This window comes from Dendrobates tinctorius, unplaced genomic scaffold (genome assembly GCF_039654945.1).
Source record: "Dendrobates tinctorius isolate UK_male_01 unplaced genomic scaffold, ASM3965494v1 ptg000075l, whole genome shotgun sequence".
NCBI lineage: Eukaryota > Metazoa > Chordata > Amphibia > Anura > Dendrobatidae > Dendrobates > Dendrobates tinctorius.
In genome coordinates this window covers 14,168,979-14,187,291 of record NW_027361743.1, presented here as the reverse complement: position 1 = coordinate 14,187,291, position 18,313 = coordinate 14,168,979, and the positions used below count along the sequence as shown (strand labels likewise).

General features: G+C 44.9%; 1 protein-coding gene across 1 annotated transcript in view; it reads right to left on the bottom strand.

Annotated features, from left to right (window-relative positions):
* Positions 1–18,313, bottom strand: part of CWF19L2 (CWF19 like cell cycle control factor 2) — a 193,626-nt gene that overhangs the window by 23,012 nt on the left and 152,301 nt on the right. Inside the window, exons 14-16 of the mRNA XM_073583021.1 lie at positions 11,481–11,597; positions 10,803–10,958; positions 5,435–5,515 (exon numbers count right to left, since the gene is read on the bottom strand). Of these exons, the coding sequence (XP_073439122.1) occupies positions 5,435–5,515; positions 10,803–10,958; positions 11,481–11,597 (354 nt within the window). The remainder of the gene's footprint in view (positions 1–5,434; positions 5,516–10,802; positions 10,959–11,480; positions 11,598–18,313) is intronic.

The following is an 18,313-nucleotide window of genomic DNA, read 5'->3' as shown; positions in this document are numbered from 1 at the left end:
TAGTCGGTTACCCTGAAAGGGTAGGGAAGTCAAGGATTTTTTAGAAACCGAATCAGCCCGCCATAGCCTTAACCATAAGGCTCTTCTAATGGATATCTTGATTCTAGCGTCCGTTGTCCCGAAAACCGCTTGTCTGGCTGTTCCCGGTGCCGCTGCACTATATCCTCGAACTCAGGATGAGTGCTGAACACTCTACGCGGCTTCCGGGCCTTTTTAAAAGACACCTTGTGGCCTGCGGTTAGGGTGACCTCATCAATACCCAGGGTCTGGTTTACGGCTTCAATGAGACTGTCTACCGTCTCCCGACACCCCGGGGTGTCCAGGTCCAAGGACTCGTCCACGTCCTCTACTGAACCTTCCTCGCTCCCCGAAAAGGGTGACGGCGAGCGTGATGCCACACTCGCAGATGCTGAAGCACCGGAGGGGCCTGGCGACACAGTATGGGTTCTTTTCCTATGTGCCTGTCTAGAGAGAGTGCGGCCCCTGCAGGCCGGCGGCTCATGTGAGGAGGCCGAACCCTCCCAACCAGGGGAGCCGCCATCTCTACCCCTATCCGGGGCCTGAAGGGTCTCAATTGCCTTAGTTAGCGAAACCATAGACAGTGAGAGTGATACCGCCCATTCAGGGGGCTCCGGACCTCTGGGCTCTGTCGCAGGGGAGGGCTCCTGGGCGCGTTCGTTGTCACAGGTCTCACATAATTTACTGGCCTGCGCTCGTGGGAACCTAACCCCACAGGAAACGCATGCGGCATAGAGGGATGTGTACGCTTTTCCTTTTCCAGACATACTGCTGGAACAGGCCTCAAATAAATAAATAGAATCTCCTCTCTTTTTTTTTTTTTTTTCTACCTTCTGAGGAGGGTGGATGAGGAGGAGAGGGGGGCACCTGTATGGCCTAGGGTGGCCTCAGGACGGGGTCACACTTACCCGGTCCTGCAGTCCTCTTCCCCGCTTCCTCCGCACTCCCGCCAGCGCTGACGGTGCTCTGCGGCTGCGGTAAGCTCTGACAGCTTACCCCGTACTACCGGTGGGGCCTCCATCTTATCCGGCGCCCGCCCCGGCCAGAGGGGGCGGCGCCGGAAGTGACGTCAGACGCGGCGTCGCCCTGAAGGCGGGACTTCCGCCCGCGGCCCCAGCCGGAGACGCGGGCTAAATTAACGATGCCCCACCGCAGGCGGTGCCCGATGGAGGCGCCGCCGGACACACTGGCGGCCCTGTTATCCCGGCGATCCCGCCGGCACCCTCATGACAGCGCTCTCCTCCACCACCGCTGGGGAAACCAGGTATAGGGGGAGGGAGGGAGGGGGAGCAGGGAGAGGACTGGAGACTGCCACGCTATCCTGCAGGACCTGACCTGAAGCGTCCCAGGGGCTCTCCCCAGCCATCCATACCTGCCCCAGGGGCTATGAGGAAATCTATTTCTGGACGGTGCAGGCACCCTGACTCCGTCTGCCCTGTAGGGGCCAGGAGAGGGACCGTCCGCCGCCGTGCAGCACCGCCGTCATGCGTTGGTGGAGCAGTGGGGGCGCACAGACTGGTCTTGTGCCTCTGTGCAAGCCCATGGTTTGCATACCTAGGGGTGGACAGGGCTAAGTCTGGCATAATGTCCCACGTCGCGGGAGAGGAGACATGGAGGGACTCTCGCACGTAGTCGCCCGTTGCTGGTTTGGGGAAATCGGATCCTTTCTATAGGATCCGTTGCCCCTGTCTCTTCTTCATAAAATAATAAACACGAAAAATAGATGTCTGGGGAAAAGTCCCAGAGGTGTCCCTCGGTGCAGGAAAGGATACGCGGAGCGATGCTCAACGCGTGCTCGCCCGTTGCTGGTTTGGGGAGATCGGACCCTTTCTATAGGATCCGTCGCCCCTATCTCCTCTTCATAGTGAGAACCGAAAAAAACCTAGTCTGGAGAAAACCAGACTGCGTGTGCCTCCAAAGACACTAAGCAAAAAACTGGTTTCCGCCCGCTACCTGGGCGAGGGTGTATGCGGTGGAGGAGGAGCTAACTTGTTTTTTTGTATGCCTAGTGTCAGCCTCCAGACGGCAGTAGCACACACCCTCAGTCTCTGTGTCCCCCAATGAGACGAAGGAGAAATAGCTAAGGGAGTCTTTCCTACTCTTTTTCTTTAACAATACTTTAAGTGAGCCTTCCACCTCTGACCTGATGACCGATCTGAGGTTGGTTGCAAAGCTCGGCGTCTCCTCTGCCATGGTTTGCAGGATGCAGTTGGCACAAAGGTCCTTCTGCCAATCTCTCGCTAGGGGGCTTCTACATATGGCACAATCTCTATTATTCTTCTTGCTCCCTGCTTTTTTTGGGCTTTTCCTAAGGAATTTAACACACAAGAAGGACCCTATTAACACCATACTAACATTCACGGAGATCACTCACCACCCGTAAAGTAGGGTACCGGACTCGGAGGCTGTGGTGGAGCACGTGACCTGTGCTCTCTGGACATCGAGGAGTCTCCCGACCTGTGGCTCGGGCAACTGCTGCTTTTGCTGCTTGAACGGCTGCCATGTTTGTGAGCCAAGATTTGTGATGGAGGCAGAGACGGTGGAGACGGCGACCGTTCCTGCTCTGACCCCATGGTTTACCTGGCCGCACTGACGTCCTCCTCCTTTCTTTGCATGTGACCGGCATCGCACCAGGCGCCATATTGCCGTCGCACTTCTGACGTCAGCCGGCGCGCTCCCAGGATGCCCTGCGCCGCTGACGTCAGTGGCCGGAAAACGGGAGGGAGGCACGGTGGAGCGCCCCGGACCATAGAGGCTGCCAGCCGCACCCCCTCGAACCCGGAGCCCCAAGGAGACCCCGGGGACTGCGCTACCAGGAAACAGGAAACCGACGGCCGGCGCTACATGTAAGATGACCTGTTCTCGCGCTGGGACGGCCCTGGGTCTCTTCATCCATGACAGGCACCGCCGCTGTCAGTCTGGGATTCCCTTCCTTGGACAGGAACCCAACTGAAGCGGGGGAGAGGTGCCACCCCTTATATTTCAGTAGGTTCCTGTTCTGGCGGGGCGGATCCCTCGCTCAGGTGTGCTGTCATGGGTGAAGGGAAAATCTTAATTCTTCAGAATAACCAGATATTTTGGACAATTGTCGCTTCCAACCTTGTGGAAACAGTTTTGGGAAGGCCCTTTTCTGTTCCCCGTGACTGTGCCCAATGCACAAGGCAAGGTCCATAAAGCCATTGTGGGGGAGGACTGGGGTAGAAGAATATGACCTCAACCCCATCCTATACTTTTGGGATGCTCTAAAATAGAGATTGTGAGCCTGGCCGCTCCTCCATCAGTGTCTGCCCTCAGTGATGATCTTCTGAATAGAAGAGGAAAATTTCCCAGACACCCCCAAAATCTTGTATAAAGTCTTCCCAGAGGAGTGGAAGCTGATATAGCTGTAAAGTGGGGAGCATCTCCATATGAATGTCTATGGATGTAGAATGGGAGGTCACAAAGGTTCCTATACCCGAATGTAGAGGGGGGCACATGCTTTTGTCAAGACAGTGTAGATAGATATGGGCTAGAGTACACAGAAGAGAGATATATATTGTCCCCATGTACAGATAATCTATGGGATAGAAGACACACAGATATGACGGATGCAGAATATTAGGCGCTCACACACGTGGGAGATATCCAGTCAATGTTCTGGAAGTTTTTCATTCACTCTTCGGATGGAAGAAAATTCACTGTAATGATCTTCGCTCCCGGCATAATTAATGTGATAAAAATGAGAGCGTACTGTGAATAATAATCCTGCGCATAAATTACAGAGCGAGGCGCACAAGTAGATGTAGCCCCTCTATTCACCGACCTGATGATATTCAAAGCATGAAACACCAGAGAAAGAAGGAGAAGATGTCCACCGGGACCTTACACGGAAAGGTCACGTTACACGGTCATCCACCATCACGTGTGAGCTCCTATGCCCTCTGACACAGGATTCCGGGACGATGTTCCTGCCTTCGAGGTTAGAGCGCAACCTGGGCCACGGGACCTCAAAGTCGAGCAACTCAGGACAGCGTGGAATAAAGGTTAGCGCCCTAATAATTATCTGTATACCGGACCACACAGAAACTGGGCAAATTTAATGGCAGCATTAGGATTAAGTGCAATGAAGCAATTAAGGTCGGCATCTCTAATTTTCTAGCTCAGGTTATTGTCAGTATCCTCAGTGGACTAAGGTACCCAAAGGGTCAATTTTGGGATCCCTAGTGGAAAGGGTTAATGCTACAGCTCTGGACTTGGTCTGGCTGTAATAGGAGACAAAGTGTTAATATTCAGCTTCGCACGTCCCTCTTGCACTCATTGTAGGGATGCGTGAAGAGGGGGATAGAAAGGAACAAGCCGCCATTGTGGTACGGCTGCAGAGGTCTCCATGATCGGGCAGACCGATTCAGGATCTGATCATTCCAACGAGAGCCCAGGGAGTCTGCACAGCCATTATGGCACTCAGTTTAGAGACGTTGAATTGTGGGGTCGGTGACGCCACAGTTCCAGATGTTGTGTGCCACTTGACCGGTATCGCGCACCTGTCCCTTCCCATTCTGCTTATGTCGACATAGGAGGTGCGTGGGGCCCGTGACGTGCGTTCTGCCCGTGACGCACACAAGAGGCAGGTATCACCCGCACATGACGTCATTATGCACAGATACCTGCACACGGTCCGTCACCGGCCTCGTGCACCTCTATTGTGTTAAGAGTCTGATTACCCGTTTAAGCAAGGTTATCCTCATAATTGCAGTAACCTTAGACAACGTCATGATGGAGCAGCACAATTTTTCTCAAACAGAGGCACAGGGAACGTCTCTGATTTTCAAGATGAAGATGGGTAATGGCAATGAGACAAGAGGCACCAGCTCATTTGTGCCAAAAATGGAAAGGGTCACCTCTAGTAGCCTATTACCTGCAGGTGTGGGCCAAGCTTAACAATTCAACGTGCTTAGGTCTAACTAGTAGGGCACTTGGCACAAAAGCTACTATGGCGTCCTGAAGGCCCAGCTCAACCCAGTGCTGATATGTGTGGATATTAATTGGGATTGATGGGAAGAGGGAGACAGCAAAGAACTTAATGGAAGAACAAGGAAAGACTAGATAACTGGGGACCATAATAATCATATACTGTTCATATATTATTGATTCCTGGATGCGATTTTTGTAGAGTGGGGCCCAACTCTTGATATGGGACCCCAAAGTTACCTATTATACCCTTTAACCACCGTCTGGACCGTACATGATACAGATGTCTACTTCTGCTCCAGCTGTGTAAGCCATAACTAGATGAATTCTGGAAGCCAGTGGTGAAAACTGTGACCTGCACCCGCCATATGTCCCCCACCTCAGATGATAGCGTGACCCCATTAACCCTGCACATAGGGCCATAGCGGACAATGCTGCGGAGATTAATAAGACCACCAAGGCTACTTACAGATCGCCGAACATCCTTTGTAGACAGGTCTATTAGCTTCTTATTCATGGACCATTCCTCGTCAGATTCTAGAATTGCTTTCTGTGTCAAAAAAAGAAAACCGTGGTTATTAAGTGTAGAGTTAGAGGGGTATTCCCATCTCCAAAATCCTCTCCCAATACATAGTAGGTGTAATAATAATATTAGCAAATACTTCCAATTAGAAATGTAGTATAGTTCTTTTGATTGGCTATGTCTCTTTCCTCATGTGGAGGCACTGCAGGACATTAAGTATCCATGGTTACGACCACTGATAGGGACAGTTAGTTTGTTGCTAGTGGTTGTTACCATGGATATATAAGGTCCTGCAATGCCCTGCACATGAGGAAAGAGACTTAGCGAATCAGAAGAACTATACTACATTTCTAATTGGAGGCATTTGCTAATATTATTATTATTACACCAGCTACATATTGGGATCGGATTTTGGAGATGGGAACACTCCTTTGAGAATAGATCATCCATATAAGAAAAAAAAAAAAACGTTAGCATTAAAATAAAAAAAAAAAAGATAATTCAAAAACGGATATCGATGGCTTATCGTTAGTATAGGCTAGCAATATCTGATTACTATGCGGTCGACCCCACTAGGACCGCTGCAGATAAGGTGAATGACACGAGTGCCTTACGTCGGGTTGAGGTGGTCCTGGGAAGATCAGCTCATGGCTCCCTGGTGTAACGTAATACAACAGTATGTAGGTGCCTAACAGCCCATATATAAGGTTAGGACTTTCACATGGATTCTCAAGGACAATGCTGTCGCACACTACTCTAGACTGCAAGGCCTGTGTATACACATAGTGGAAATCCTGCAGAAATTCCACAGCAAATCTGACTAGGAATCTGAAGTGGAAAATATCACAGATTTTGCTGCAGTTTTTCCACTGACAATTAAAAATAAATAAATAAATGAAATAAAATATAGAAAACAATAAATAAAAAGAATGTATAAAGCACCTAACCAAGTAATGTTTGGTCTCTACCCATGGTGTTGCTTCCCAGTCCCCGGCTTGGTTTCTATTGCTATGGTTCCAGCAATGGTGTGTCAACAAAATATAGAGCAATTCAACTGGCACTACTTTCCATTGTCAGCCATTCTTATAACTATAACTATTCAATCATCATTTACAACACAATGGTACTCTCCAGATATGAGAGAACAACATATGCCAAAGCTTCAATAAGACAGAAAAGAATCTGCGGCACTCACCCAAGTATGACATATCGTTTTTGGTTTCATTATCTGTGCACAAAAATGTAAACAAACAGCAAGCTGACCTACATCGGTTTCGCTTCTACAGATGCTTTGTCAAGGATTCGTTTTGTCATTCCGTTGATTTTCCACTATTAATGAAATTAAAGAACATTGTTCGTCCATGGGTGAGTGCCACGGACTCATTTCTAATCTAACTGAAATACACAATATAGCTGGAAACCATTAACTAGAGCCCGAATGGGGATCGGGGGGGGAAACAATCAGCCAAGGGATGCAGATAATCAGTAAGGTGAGTAAACAGATTTCCTTTTCTAGTTTTATATGATTATACACATTATAAGCAGAAAGGAACATGTGGATGAGGTTTGATATGTTGTCGCCCACTGTGGATTTTCCAAGCACAAATCAGTGAGTAAAAGCCAGAATCCCACCGATTTCTTTGATCGGTAGGCTCCGAAGTCACACAAAATAAGCTCTACCCACAGGTTGGAAAACTGCAGCTGGAATTGGGGCAACATGGGATATAACTTAATGGAAAAATATATCTTATTCAGACATTGTTTTATCACTTTTACACTTTTTATACTTTTTGTATTCCATCAGAGACCACGTATCACCATGCGAGGACACATGGTACGGTAATTTAAACGGCTAGTACTGCTCATGTCATGAACATACGCCATCATCTCACCCGAAGTCTATGAAAGACGGAAACGAGCGGGGTGGTAAAGGAGCGGGCGCGAAGGCCAGCGAGTGTCAAGAGTAAACGTTATGTCGGCTGGCTTTTTCCTAATGAAATCTCCCCCGGGCTCGGTGTCATTTCAGTGAATGTGTTTCCGGACACTCGGTGACAATTGCTTCTTCCGACTTCCATTTGCAATGTGCTTCACCTCTGCGGCTGAACACATGGAGGGGTGATTTATGTCTGCAATAACCGCCTATAACTCTGGGATAATGAGTTTCTGCGAGGTCTGCGGGAAATCCCTCCGTTCTATCAATGAAAAGATGTGATCTTTACTCTGCTCGTTACAAGATTTCATATTACTACAGGATTTCATATGGGCAAGGGGTGAATTTTTTTTTTTGCTGGAGACTGGAAGATTTATTATTCAGATATGGAACAGAAAAGTTTCAAATATTGTGTCTTTTTCATGCATCAGCTCTATAAAATTGTAGAAAATAATACAAAAAAATTGTAGAAAGAATATGGAAATTGAAGACTGCAAAAGGAGGCTTTGTTGACACAGGAATCATGGTTGTGGGCGCCGTTTACACTGCTCTTGACTAGCAGAATAGAGCATGTTTAATAAAAAGAAAACACCAGAAGCCTGATCAGTTTATATTATGCCAACGAGATCTGTGTAGGATAAGAATAGAAGCTATGACACAAGTGTATCTACAGTAGTGCCTAATATATGAGGGAGAAGGGAGAATGAAAAGGGGGTAACAGAATGGGAGGAATAGGGCTAAGCAACAGCACATGTGAAAATGAATTGGGTATACTAATAGATCGCAAACTAAACATGAGTCAACAGTGTGATGCAGCAGCAAAAAAGGGAAATGCAATTCTGGGATGTATTACCAGAAGCATACAGTCTAGATCACGTGAAGTCATTGTTGACCTCTTTTCCTCTTTGGTCAGACCTCATCTGGAATACTGGGTCCAGTTCAGAGAAGAGCAACAAGAATGGTGAGCGGTCTGCAAACCATGCCCTATGAGGAACGGTTACAGGATATGGGAATGTTTAGCTTGCAAAAAAAGAAGACTGCAAGGAGACTTAATAGCTGTCTACAAATATCTCAAGGGCTGTCACATTGTAGAAGGATCATCTTTATTCTCATCAGCACATGGAAACATAAGAAGCAATGGGATGAAACTGAATGGGAGAAGACAGATTAGATAATAGAAAAAACTTTTTGACAGTGAGGGTGATCAATGAGTGGAACAGGCTGCCACGAGAGGTGGCGAGTTCTCCTTCAATGGAGGTCTTCAAAAGGTCTTTGGTCAGACCTTATCTAGAAAACTGTGTACGGTTTTGGGCACCACATTTAAAAAAAAAACAGACATCAACAAACTGGAGCAAGTTCAGAGAAGAGTGACCAGAATGGTGACCGGTCTGCAAACCATGAGGAAAGGTTGCAGGATTTGGGAATGTTTAGCTTGTAAAAGAGAAGACTGAGAGGAGACTTAATAGATGTCTACAAATATCTGAAGGGCTGTCACATTGTAGAAGGATCATCTTTATTCTCATTTGCACAAGGAAAGACTAGAAGCAATGGGATGAAACTGAATGGGAGGAGACATAGATTAGATATTAGAAAAAACTTTTTGACAGTTAGAGTGATCAATGAGTGGAACAAGCTGCCACGAGAAGTGGTGAGTTCTCCTTCAATGTTAGTCTTCAAACAGAGGCTGGACAGACATCTGTCTGGGATGGTTTAGTGAATCCTACATTGAGCAGGGGGTTGGACCAGATGGCCCAGGAGGTCCCTTCCAACATTCTATGATTCTATGATGAAAAGAAAGAAGGGGCGAGGCAAAAAAGGGGCGAGGCAAAAAAGGGGCGAGGCAAAAAAGGGGCGAGGCAAAAAGGGGCGAGGCAAAAAGGGGCGAGGCAAAAAGGGGCGAGGCAAAAAGGGGCGAGGCAAAAAGGGGCGAGGCAAAAAAGGGGCGAGGCAAAAAAGGGGCAAGGCAGACACAAAGAAGAGAGGAAAAAGAAAAGAAAAAAGGGAAAAGAAAGAAAAAAATGCAAAAAATGGAACGTGGAGCAAGAAGAATGGAGAAATAATACCAAATTAAAATAATTTTCATAATTATTTATTTTGGAATATTGTTTTTACACTTTGTCATATATTCCAAGAGTCACAAACTAGAGAGGAGATTATTATGTGAGAATGAAATGATAGCTATGCAGGACATGGGACACCTTGGCAGATAATTTACCTTGTATTTTATTAGAAATAATACTGTATGATAATATGCTTAGAAAGCTATAGAACAAACTAGATCGGCAAATCTATTATTTCCCTTCTAAATGCTGAGTTGTAGCATTTAGTTATATATTTAAATAAAGGCAGCGGTGGTGATGAGGGGGGGATTGGTCGGATCATAATATTGGGTGGAGCTGTACTGAAACAATACTAGTAGATTTTAGACATTTGTAAGGCTGAGTGCACACGTAGTTTTTTGCTCAGCGGATTTTTCCGAGCACAATTTAAGAAATCTGCAGGCCAAATGACGTGCATTTTTCCAGCGAATTTCTTCATTTTTTCTTGCGGTTTTCCCCCTGCGGATTTGGAGAATGGAGCAGGTGGAAAACCGCAAAAAAGAAGTGACATGCTACATATTTTGAACCACAAGAAAACCGCGCGGAAATATCCGCAGCATCGGCACAGCGGTTTTTTTTTCTATTGATTAACATGCTACTGTACATCACAATGCAATATGCAACATTTCTGCGCGGTAAAATCCGCTGCGGATCCGCTGGATATCTGCATCGTGTGCACATGGCCTAAGAGTTGTTTGGTTTTTTTCACTTTTATTTTTGAAATTAGCAACCAATAATTTATCTTCAGGATTATTAGTACTTTTATAAGTATCAATAACATGTAGTAAGTACATCTATCTCCTTATAGAAGAATACGGCTGGGGCTAGAACACATGCACGTGTTTCGCCCGACCTCCATTACTTCTTAGGTTTGCCAGGAGGTCAAAGTTTCTCCCATCCGCTAAACATGTTTGAGGCAGAAAGTGCTGTGACTAAATTTGTGGGTAACGATAATGGCGGGGCCCGGTCAAAAGGAGCGCAAAGAGGGGAGAATGTAGATTTTAATAAAGGAAGATTTTAAATTTAAGTCCACTATTTCAACTCACTTCCTCTTTTGAGGTACCCGGCTGGAGCTTGATTCCCTCGGAACACACGGCTGGCGCTCCCCTGTGACCGTCAATTCTATTCTCTGGACTAAATTTGTGGGTAAGGCATACCCTCTTGATCCGCCCTTCCCATTAGTATACAATGTAATTTCACCCCACCCTAACATCGTTCCTGCACGTTGGCGGGTCTCTCTAGCACCGGGATCCCTTTACTAATAAAATCTGTGAAGTTTACCCACCTTGAAATAAATGGGTGCCATATCTCCCACTTCCTTCAGCAGGGGAATACATTCATAGACCAGATGAAAGCGTTTTTTTAAGTTTATGTTTGTTTCCAGAAAGACGCAGTCCAGTCCTTTATCGGCAAACAGCTTGACTAATGTTTGCCGGAACATCTAGAAAGTGAAAGTCAAATAAACATTAATAGAGCCGTCTACTAGAGAGACAAAATAAAAAACAATGCAAGGGCTTAAAGGGAATCTGTCAGCAGGTTTTTTGCAATGTAATCTGAGAGCAGCATCATGTAGGGTGCAGAGAAGCGCGACCAAGGTTAATATGGGAATGGGTGAAGTGCAGAGGACGGGTCATCAGACTTGGGATTTATTTGGAAAAACAAAGCCTTAGGGGCGATCTTATTAAAATGTACAAATATATGAAGGACAGTGCATAGATCTATATAATGATCTTTTTACAGCGAGGTTATGGGCACTAGATTCTGTGATGGGACGTTGATCCAGGGAACTGGTCCAATTGCCACATCTGGAGTCCGAAATGAGTTTTTCCCTTAACGTTGGCCAATTATCATCTGCCTCTGGTGGGTTTTTGCTAGGACTATAGATACTTTATAGACTTGTTTAATTTTCTTTTTTTTTCAACCTTGTCAACTAAAATTATGAAAATCAAGACTTCGTCGTCACCTGAATTTCATTCCATATGTCTTCATCCAGAAGCGTCACTGCAGTGTGGTGTTGTAGAGGGACGATCAGACAATGTCCCTCGGTGAGAGAAAGGTGGTTGGGAAGACACAAATATACCTAAAAGAAATAATCATAAACAAAAAAAATAAGATAGTTGAAGGCCCAATGGAAACAAATTAAGATAAGGTGTCTTTTTTTTTAGGTCTAAAATGTGCTGCGATATGTATAAAACTTTCAAAGTAGACCTTTATGGACCTTGAAGAATCTACTGGTTGTTGGTTGATAGGAGTCAAAACGAACCACTGCATCACTGACCGAGCCAAGATGGCGTCGCGCAGTCCTGCCCAAAGTCATGATGCCCCATAACAATCAACACCGTCGCCCAGCCGTATGATCAAGACTCTGTTCGGAGAGTGACTTCACTTTCCAAGACCAATATTCCAGTGTCTGGTTAACCCCCAACCGTGGTGAGTTGAAGGCCAAGTTGCTGTTATCTTTTTTTGTTATTTACTATGTTTGACTTTGTGAGCTTGGACAAGCAAAAAACAACTTTCCGTGTTCCGAGATCTAACCAACCTCCTAATCTACGACTTGCAGACTTGTATCGGTTCAGACTTCTGTCTGGCCCACTAATGGTTTTAGGACCAACCGTTGTAGACTCTCCCGAGAACAGTTAACGCGTTTGAAGACCCAAGTAGAGTGAGGGGCATTTCAATATTTAATCTTTTTCTGATTCATTGGCCAATTATAGGCCACTGAATTAATAAATACTCTTTATAAACCAACCTACAATGTATATGTGGCACCATCCAAGGCTACAATGGACCCAACTGAAAAAAAAAAAAATGCTACACAACAAGAAAGGACCACCTCTGAATTAAAAAGAAATAACGGATGCACAATCCAGTTATTATATTTGTAGGTTATTTCTTGTAAGAATAGCTGGATACGTAGATATATCTTCATCCAATTTATGCCTAAACTCACTCAGAAATTATTCATTCATTACCCATACTTCCTAATGATGGAGGGACGCACTAGTCTAATAATTTTGCATTCCTACATTAAGAATGAATCCAGTATGACACTCCGTACACACATCTTCAATTGCTGCCTAAGGCTTATGTATTTAAAACATCACACAACATGTTTCGCCCCATTGAGATGCTTCCTCAGGGGGAACATATTTTATTTTCAGTGGTATAATAAAAAAAACAAAAAAAAAAACTGTGGCACTCCATGTACCTAAGAACAGTCCGTTTTTACGGACTATTAATTTGGATTTGGCTTTGACCCATTGAGCATCAATCGATAGCCACAATATAGCTGGCTAGGAAGCCAAATAGTTGAAGTTATACATTAACCGCCTATACCACCACATTTAGTAGTGCTGATCAATTCTTTCCTATCTGCGTAATAAAAGTTATGTTTTAACTTCAGATATCACATGTAAATAGTAAGTGAGTCTACAAAGGGTATTTATTAGTTCAGTGAACCCTTTATTGTGCGATGAAATATTATTTACCAATACATTTCAAATGACCCAAATTATTCATTTATAGGTCCACACAGGTCACAGGGGTAAATACATAACCAATAAAGAAAAATGTGTGCCAGGAAAAAATACAGCAATATGTTGATAAAAATGAATTTTTATTGAAGTAAATTAAAAAAAAATTATATAAACAGTACACATTTTAGCAAACCCGGAAAAACAGACACAGACAAGAAACCTTGGATAGAGCAGATTTTTCTGATGGAACAGGAATAGTAATAAATCCCCATCCAATATGCAATGTAAATAGTAATTACAGATAGGGGGTTATACAGAGTATGCAAAGAGAGATCAGTAATCCGTAATCACGATCCGCTCACCCACCAAGAGACTCGACACGTTTCACCACTGCTTCAGCAGTGGTGAAACGCGTGTTGGTCTCTTGGTGGGCGAGCCGATAGTATTTATGTACACATGTACTTGTGAAACTTTGACAAACTTTTCTGGCTAGCTCACACACCAATGTTGTAGTTGTCTGTGTCTGTTTTTCAGGTGTTTGCTAAAAATTGTACATTTTATATTATTTTTTTTAGTTTACTTTAATAAAAATCAATTTTTTTTTTTAATCAACATATTGCTGTATTTTGTTCCTGGCACGCATTTTTCTCTTTTGGTTGCGGGCGATGAAATAGAAAAACCTTTCCTGGGTAACTGTGACGTGAATTCTTAAAGCGAGCCTTTCAGCAGGCTTTTGCTAAGTTAACCACAGACACTGTCAGGTACACGCTTGTTAAACTGATTAAAATGATATCTGGGGTGAAGAAATCCGACTTGTGTAATCCGTGTTAGAAGTTTTCAGTTAATGAGATGCCTGTGCTCCCGGGCAGAGTCTTATCAACCTGCTCTAAACCAGAGAAACCAAGGACAGACCTGCCCACAGGCCCGCCTGCCTACAAGGCGGATTTCTTCACCCCAGGTATCATTTTGATCAGTATAACAGCGGCAACATGACAGTGCCTGTAGTTTACTTAGCAAAATACTGCTGTCAGGTTCACTTTAAGGGTGAAGAATGCCTCTGCCTCTCAGGTTAGGCCGTTCCAAAACACAATAATGGTCTTCAAGGCTAGAAAACCTGTCATCAGCATTCCTGCTACCAACTGGCCATGATCTTTGCCTAAATTTTATAACGAGCGTAACTAATATTTGAAAGAAAAGTGGAGACACAAAGCGCAAATAGGGTGTCATCTCACAAAACACAGAGAAGACACCAAGAAAGGTGCTCAAATGGTGATACTGAATACAGGCTTGAAAGGATATCGGCTGCTGCAGGTCAACAGGCGGGTCACCGACCATATCAAGCAGTATGCTTGGTAGGAAATGTGGATTAAATCCACGCTGCCGTAATAGGTTCCAGATGATGATAAATTTATACAGTGGTTTATTCAACGCGTTTCAAGGCTCCACTGGCCCCTTCTTCAGGAATATACATCATACCTCTATCAACTATGAACTCTGACATTATACATCATTTGATTGCTTGGCGCAGTTTTTTTTAATCCTGTATTTAAACATTGTAAGCATGCTGTTTCTGTATGTTGTATGTGGTAATTCCTGAAGAAGGGGCCAGTGGAGCCTTGAAACGCGTTGAATAAACCTCTGTATAAATTTAATATCATCTGGAACCTATTACTACGGCAGCGCAGATTTAATCCACATTTACTACCAAGTATATAAAGAGCGTAACGGAATATCTCCGAATGAACTCCATTGAAAACTTGTGTTATAATTTAAGTCTATGGCTATATGAAGGGAGATTAGAGATCTGGATCCTTGAGCTTTGAAAACTGAGATCTGCTATCAGATTTGGACCAAACTCAACTTTTAAAGAAAAATTCAACAACCGGTTTACTTGATTGTTTAAAGATTTCCTATTCAATTCGGACATGTTAATATATTTTTAGCACAAAGATTTGTTCGATTGGTTTCACCAAAGTGTTTAACGTCACAGATTACCAACAAATAATCTAGACTGGTCATGACAATACAGTATGTGGTTGTTATCTCCACTCTATACAAGGGGACTATTTCCAGGCGGAAGATTCCATCTATCGCAGTGTCACCACCGCTGCAGACAGTCAATAATGTACAAGGTCCTTGAACACGGGGTCAGTTTTCATCTTCCAGACGCCATAGCCCGTACCCGGAGCGCCATCCTGGCTGTATGGCTAGAGCTGAATTTCTCGCTAACCGGATTCCCTCCTTGGCTCTGAGCTACAGCTAATCTTGCTGTAACCTGGTGGACAGAAGACGCCTCATCCTTTGCCTTTACTGCTTGGTAAATAACCTTTCATTTCGGTGTTTGCCGCACGATGCTTTTTGCAGCAATCAATGATCATAATTTGTTTGCCGAGAAGAAGCCACATGGATTTTTGGAAAACATAGATCGGACGACATATCGAGAGGGAATAACTGTGTAAGGTCTCATGGTTTCCTTTAGTCCTCTCCAGATAAGATTCTCAGACTTTTTCCTGCTCGTTTCCCAATCATTATCCCTTTCCTGACTCCCGATACATTAATCACGCCGTACCATACGTTTCTGCCGGACACCATGTCGCGGATCCTGGTGTCTCCATACTCTAAATTATCTGATCTGACCCCATCACGTCTCCTCCACCTTGAAAGTAACCGGCAGTAATCAGCTTATCCGTTCCTTCCGCATGGCTGTCTTCTATCAATGGAAATTATTTTTAAAGAGTCATCAGTTGGGCCGGGTTTATTATCTGCTCTAATTATAGTGGAATCATTTCCTGACTGTATTCAGGGAGCTGCCCCAGGTTAGGAAACCTCTGTCCATAAACCATCTCATTAGGATATACTACTTATGTTCTGTGTAACAGATTTCTCCCTAATCCTTTTTATATTTTCTCATTGTTAACTTTGCATTTTCTGTACAGGATTCAACAGCAGATTTGCTTTCAAGAGAATCTATAATTAGGTTTTTGCTACCTCATCTGAGAGCAGCATAATGTAGGGACATAGACTCCAATTCCAGTGATGTGTCACTTACTGTGCTGCTTGCTATAATTTTGATAAAAACCCTTTTTATCTGTTGCAGATGAACCAGTTCCCTGAATGCCAAGCTCTGTATAACCACACCTATATCACGGATTTGCAGCTTTCTGTGTACACTGTACGTAGGCAGAAATCAGCCAATCAGTGGTGGGGGCAGAGTTATAAAGAGCTCATGAGTGGAGATGGGCAAACCTGAACAGTTCGGGTATGCACTTCACCAGGAAGTCAGTGTTACTGTCCGGGTTCGCCTCCCCCCCCTTATACACCGGGTGTTTCACATGCCATCATGTGCATGACAGCACAGCAAACACTGCCTCTGATCGGTGGTAAAATCATTGCCGTCGGTCAGACAAGCTGCAGATCCCACGCTGCCAAAGCGTGAGCCCGCAGCTGTGATTGCAGGTGAAAAGTTTACCTCCGGTCACTGTCGTTGGCTGATGGAACTACTGCTCCCACCAGCCTACACCTGCTGCTGCTAATAACAGAGAGCAGGCAGCAGCTGATGGGAGTATTCATCAGCCAGCACTCTAAATAAATAAGTTAAAAAAAAAAAAAAATGGTGTGAGTTCCCACGTATTTTTAATAACCAGCCAGGCTGCAAACTTCAGCTGTCAGCATCAGCAAGGTTGGTTATCAAGACCAGAGTGGACCATATGCCATATTTTTGATTAAATAATTTTAAAAAACAGTGTTGCCCCCCCCCCCCCCATTTTTGACAACCAGCCTTGCTAAAGCAGACAGCTGGGGGCTGGTATTATAAGGCTGGTTAAGGCCATGAATATAGCCCCGCCCCAGCACAAAAATAGTAGCCTGCAGCTGCCCAGAAAAGGCACATCTATTAGATGCGCCAATTCTGGCACTTTGCCCGGCTCTTCCCACTTGCCCTGTACTGGTTGCAAGTGGGGTTCATATTTGTGGGGTTGATGTCGCCTTTGTATTGCCCGCTGACATCAAGCCCATGGCTTAGTAATGGAGAGGCATAAAAAAAAAAAACAACCATATGCCTCACCTGTCCGTCGTTCTGTCCCATGCCATAATCCATGTCTGGGGACAAACCGTATTCAACCTGGACGGTGCCAAGATGCGACCATCCAGCCTGAGAACCATTGGGGAATGAACTGCTGCGAGCTCAGCCTCAGTGACTAGCGGTGACGTCATCGAAGTTGCTGCTGGTCACTGAGTCTGCATTTCCTGCAGGGTCCCTGAACTGCGGGGACCTCTGTGAGATCATCACTAGCACAGTGAGAAAAAGTCTCAGTGCAGACGTGAGTTTAACGCAGTTCACTGGTAGAAATTTCTAATTCTCTGAGCTCAGCACTGCACCATGGTACTTTTTCTCACAGTGCAGCGCTGGTGACATCACTGCTGCAGTCTCATCTCGTATAGATGTGCCTTTTCCGGGGAAGCTGCGGGCTGCTATTTTTAGACTGAGGGGGGCAATATCAATGGCCCCCTACCAGCCTGAGAATACCAGCCCCTAGCATTCTTGATAACCAGCCTTGCTAATGTTGACATCTTAGGGTTACAGCACGTGGTTGTCAGCTTTGTCTGACTGGTTATCAAAAATACAGGGGAACCCAAGCAGTTTTTTTTTTATTATTTATTTAGGAGTGCAAGCGCTGGCTGATGAATACTACCATCAGCTGCTCCTGCTCTCACTGTTAGTAGCAGCAGCAGGCGTAGGCCCCTTGGAGCAGTAGTCCCTCCCATCAGCCAACACCAGTGACTGGAGGTAAACTTTTTACATCCAGGGATGTATTACTCATTAGGCTGTGTCTTGTAGTTTCAATACAATTAGAGTTTTATCAGCATCTCTCACATACAGACTAGTCCGGCTAATCTGTGTAACCCCTCCCCCACCACTGGTTGGCAGCTTCTTGTGTACACTATGCATTGTCAGCAAGCTGCCAATCAGCGGTGCAAGAAGGGTAATACAGGGCTCAGCATTCAGGGCACTGCTACATCTACAGCACAGGAAACAGATTTTATCAAAACTGCAGCAAGCAGCCCAGTAGGTGACACATCATTGGAATCAGAGACTCTGCCCCAAAAATCTGCCCTTAATAATACTTTTAATCAACACATACACAGATTGCACAAAATTTACAATAGGCAAAATGTATCTAAACAGTGGAATAATGGAATAGTCGTCCATAGAAAACCTTTTATTTTCCAAAAACGACTACCGGCATTTCTTTTACACCAGTTGTGGTAAATCTCTTCCATTCTCCCTAGTTTGTACGAGGGCATGCTGGGAGTTGTAATT